A 4,164-nucleotide genomic window follows, 5' to 3' on the forward strand; every position below is an offset into this window, starting at 1 on the left:
CCAGCTATTTTTTTGGTTGCAGCCGTCATTGTTGTTTGGCGGGTCCAGGCTGGGGATTCGAACCCGCCACCTTAGGTGTACGTGGCTGGCGCCTTAGCCTGTTGAGCTATAGGTGCCAAGCCAGGTTATCAATTCTTAAGTATTTTAATAGTGTGATTATAACCATTCCTTTGGGTAAAGATATCAGTATCTTTTCCTTGGTTACATTATATTAACCTTCTGCTATGTATAATAAATATCTCTGTGGTAGATATCTTCATGCCTAAATCTTTTTATTTTGAGTTATTTCCTTAGGATGCATCCTAAAACTGGAATTACAGGATCAGAGGACATGAGTGCCTTTCCATTTTTTAATATATGCTATAAAAATGACAACATCCTTTATTTTTCCCCCTTTCACAGTCTTGCCCTGCCTGTAAGATCCCTCCGCTGACTACGAACTTATTCAATGTTTATGGGAAGAGCCCTTTGATTGTGTATTTTCTTCAAAACTATTCCCATCTGCAGCTGTCTGGTGAGGACATGTTGGTAATCAGGAGGGAACAGACCAAGAGCATCCCATATCCTTGTCACTGCAGATCACACATGACATACACCCAGGATGCACCATTCAGGCCTTAGAGCAGTCCCTGGCACATCATGGGTGCTTATTAGGGGTGGCCATTAATAAGAGCTGCAGGGTCAGAATCTCATTTTAGTTCCAAACCTAGAGCCAGCCTCATGAACTGGCTGGGAGCCCCTGGGAATGTTGATTTTCCTTGTGTGCAAAAATCTCCTTTCTTCCATGTACCAGAATGAATGGACTAACCAGGTATTCTAGGACTGTGGTCCCAGCTCCTGGGTGGCAGACCAGTACTATACGTGACCTGTTAGGCACTGGGCCTCACAGCAGGAGGTGAACAGCAGGGGAGCCAGTCAAGCTTCATCTGTATTTACAGCCTTTCCCCCATCACCACCTGAGCTCCATCTCTCCACCAACCCTAATCTGAAAAAAAATTGTCTTCCTTGAAGCCTGTTGCCAAAAAGGCTGGGGACCACTGCCCTAGCATACTTTAAAACTACATAATGCTTCCTAGGTGCTCATCCCCGCCCCGAGTATGTACTGATCAGGAATTTTGGTGTCCCTTCATCTAAGACCTTCTTCATACACACTCCTCCCCCAGACCCATTGACAAATCCCTCGCCTTGTTGCCATTTATCCTAAAGATCTGGTTAACAGCTTAGAGCCCCAGAAAACAGATGTAGTGTGTGTTAATGTCCTGAGTCTTCAGAGTTTACCATAGTGGTCAAAACATGGGTTCTAATTGAAATCAAATTGGTTAATTGGTTCAAGTAGCCCCAAACTTAGGAACTAGCTCTACCACTAACTAGCTGAGTGATTTTAGATGAGTTCATTTCTGGGACTTGTTTTTTAAGTCTGTAAAATACGGATAAGAGTGCCTGTCTTGTAGGGCTATTATACAGTTGGGTAAAGGCATAGCATGGTGGCAGGCCAATAACAAGGGCTGGGGTGGCACATTTGCACCTAGCTCCCTATCAGGAGGAGCTTTGATAATGAACTGGGCAACTTTGCATCTATATCTACAGGGAGAGAGTAATATCAGCAACTCATCTTCTATAGCGCTCTATTGTTTGTAAAATGTTTTCTCAAATATCAGCCATTGTTCTGTAAAGACAGTTTAGTGTTCTGTAAAGGAACCAAGTTTGGGACTACACAGCCCTAGATATGAGTCCCAGCTTAGCAACCACTGGCCTTGAGACCTCATGGGCTTAGCTTAACCTCAAAGCTTTTTTTCTTTTTTTTTTGAGACAGAGCCTCAAGCTGTCCCCCTGGGTAGAGTGCCATGGCATTATAGCTCACAGCAACCTCCAACTCCTGGGCTCAAGTGAGTCTCCTGCCTCCGCCTCCCAAGTAGCTGGGACCACAGGCGCCCGCCACAACGCCCGGCTATTTTTTTTGGTTGCAGCCGTCATTGTTGCTTTGGCGGGTCCGGGCTGGGGATTCAAACCCGCCACCTTAGGTGTACGTGGCTGGCGCCTTAGCTGGTTGAGCTATAGGCACCGAGCCAACCTCGAAGCTTAATGTCTGTATCTACTTACTCCTAGAATTATTACCAAACTAATAGTGATGTGAAGACGATCAAGTGATATACAGCCGCTACTAAGTAAATATTATTATTATTATTATTTTAAGACAGAGCCTCAAGCTGTCGCCCTGAGTAGATTGCCATGGCATCACAGCTCACAGCAACCTCCAACTCCTGGGCTCAAGCAATTCTCCTGCCTCTGCCCCCTAAGTAGGTGGGACTACAGGAACCCACCACAATGCCTGGCTATTTTTTGGTGGCAGCCATGGTTGTTTGGTGGGCCCAGGCTGGATTCAAATCTGCCAGCTCAGGTGTATGTGGCTGGCGCCTTAGCTGCTTGAGCCACAGGCACTGAGCCAGTAAATATTATTATTTTTGGCCAGGCACGGTGGCTCACACTTGTAATCCTAACACTCTGGGAGGCCTAGGCAGGTGGAGCATTTGAGCTCAGCAGTTCAAAACCAGCCTAAGCAAAAGCAAGATGTCATCTCTAAAAGTAGCCAGGTGTTATAGTGGTGCCTGTAGTCCCAGCTACTCAGGAAGCTGAGGCAAGAGGATCACTTGAGCCCAAGAGTTTGAGATTGCTGTGAGCTATGATGCCACAGCACTCTACCAAGGGCGACAAAGTGAGACTGTCTCAAAAGAAACAAAAAGAAAAAATTATTATTGTTACTGGCATCATCACAAAGTAGGTATTATTGTCCCTACTTAATAGGTAAGGAAATGGAGACATAGAGGATGAATTATAGGTAGTCTGAGATCCCTCAGCTGTGACAATGTAGCCTCTCTCTGCTCTGCCCTCCCTCTACCCTAATGAAAGGTGAAGGGGAGGGCAGAGCAGAGAGAGGCTTCTCAACATACAAACAGGAGATGGCAAATGAGGCCTGGACCTGAAAGAAAAGCAAAGTTGGAGCCCCTCCCTGCTCACTGCTGCGATACCAGAGTGAGAATTCAGGTGACAGTCTGGAAAAGTGTTTCGTAGCCCTGCCTTCCCTCTGCAGGGGCAGAAAAGGGCTTTGTTACAAGGCAGGGAACTGCCTGGCCACAGACAGGATAGCATCTTCCCTCCAAAGCAGGTCGTGGTCAATGAGCAAGAGGGTCACTGTCAACTCCAAATTCAGGCATTTACCCTGTCTGCATTCCACCCCTACCCCATGCCATGGGCTCATGCCACTAACAATGCCCTGAACACAGTTGGACAATATGGGATTTTCCTTGACAATAAAGCCACTGAGTCCACCCTGACATTTGATAACGTCATCAGCCTAACCCTGAGCAGCATGAGGAATCGAAGGAACAAGTTTAATAAATTGTACCAGCTTCACTGGAATGAATGGACTTACTTTGATGACTACCTAAAGAAAGTACAAAACAACTTCTTCAGGTATCTGAGGGGCTTTGGAAAGTGTCACTGGTCTACTGTAGCACATTATCATAATTTTAAATGGGGGCTGCTACCCCATAACTATTTTGACCACAGTGAGATTTCTTGTGGTCAGAATGTAAACTCAATAACAGAGACCAGATCCTTTTTTAATAGTTATTTTTTTCTCCCATCTAAGTACTAACCAGGCCCAACTCTGTTTAGCTTTGGAGATCGAAGGAGACTGGGTGTCATCAGGGTGGTATGGCTGCAGACAAAAAAAAGTTATTTTTTTCTAACTACAAAAATATTACATGCTCAACAGAAGCAAACAAAAACCCTGGAAAATCACGTAAAAGCATCTGAAAGTATATATTGCTAACATTTTTCTATCAATTCTTCCAGGTACATTTATCTGTATTACTAAACAAAATTGGTAGAGTCATACCTCCAATCTGTTTTCTAGACCTTTTTTGCCCCAACTTGGCAGCATATTATGAATATTTTCCTGTGCCTGCCTGTGGTGGGCACCTGTAATCCCAGCTACTTGGGAGGCTGAAGCAAGAGGATCCTTGAGCCCAAGAGTTTGAGGTTGCTGTGAGCTGTGACCCCATGGCACTCTACCCAGGGTGAAAGAGTGAGACTCTTTCTCAAAACAAAAACAAACAAAAGAACATTGTTTCAGAAAATCTTTTTTTTTTTTTTTTTTTTTGA

The 4,164-nt window shown here is 44.8% G+C and overlaps 1 protein-coding gene across 1 annotated transcript in view; it reads left to right on the plus strand.

Annotated features, from left to right (window-relative positions):
* The window catches only part of FAM227A (family with sequence similarity 227 member A), a 53,868-nt gene that overhangs the window by 48,152 nt on the left and 1,552 nt on the right, over positions 1–4,164 (plus strand). The window contains exons 10-11 of the mRNA XM_012814130.2: positions 403–560; positions 3,319–3,471. Coding sequence (XP_012669584.1) covers positions 403–560; positions 3,319–3,471 — 311 coding nt within the window. The remainder of the gene's footprint in view (positions 1–402; positions 561–3,318; positions 3,472–4,164) is intronic.

Source organism: Otolemur garnettii, unplaced genomic scaffold (assembly GCF_000181295.1).
Source record: "Otolemur garnettii isolate 467f Iridium unplaced genomic scaffold, OtoGar3 scaffold00007, whole genome shotgun sequence".
Taxonomy (NCBI): domain Eukaryota; kingdom Metazoa; phylum Chordata; class Mammalia; order Primates; family Galagidae; genus Otolemur; species Otolemur garnettii.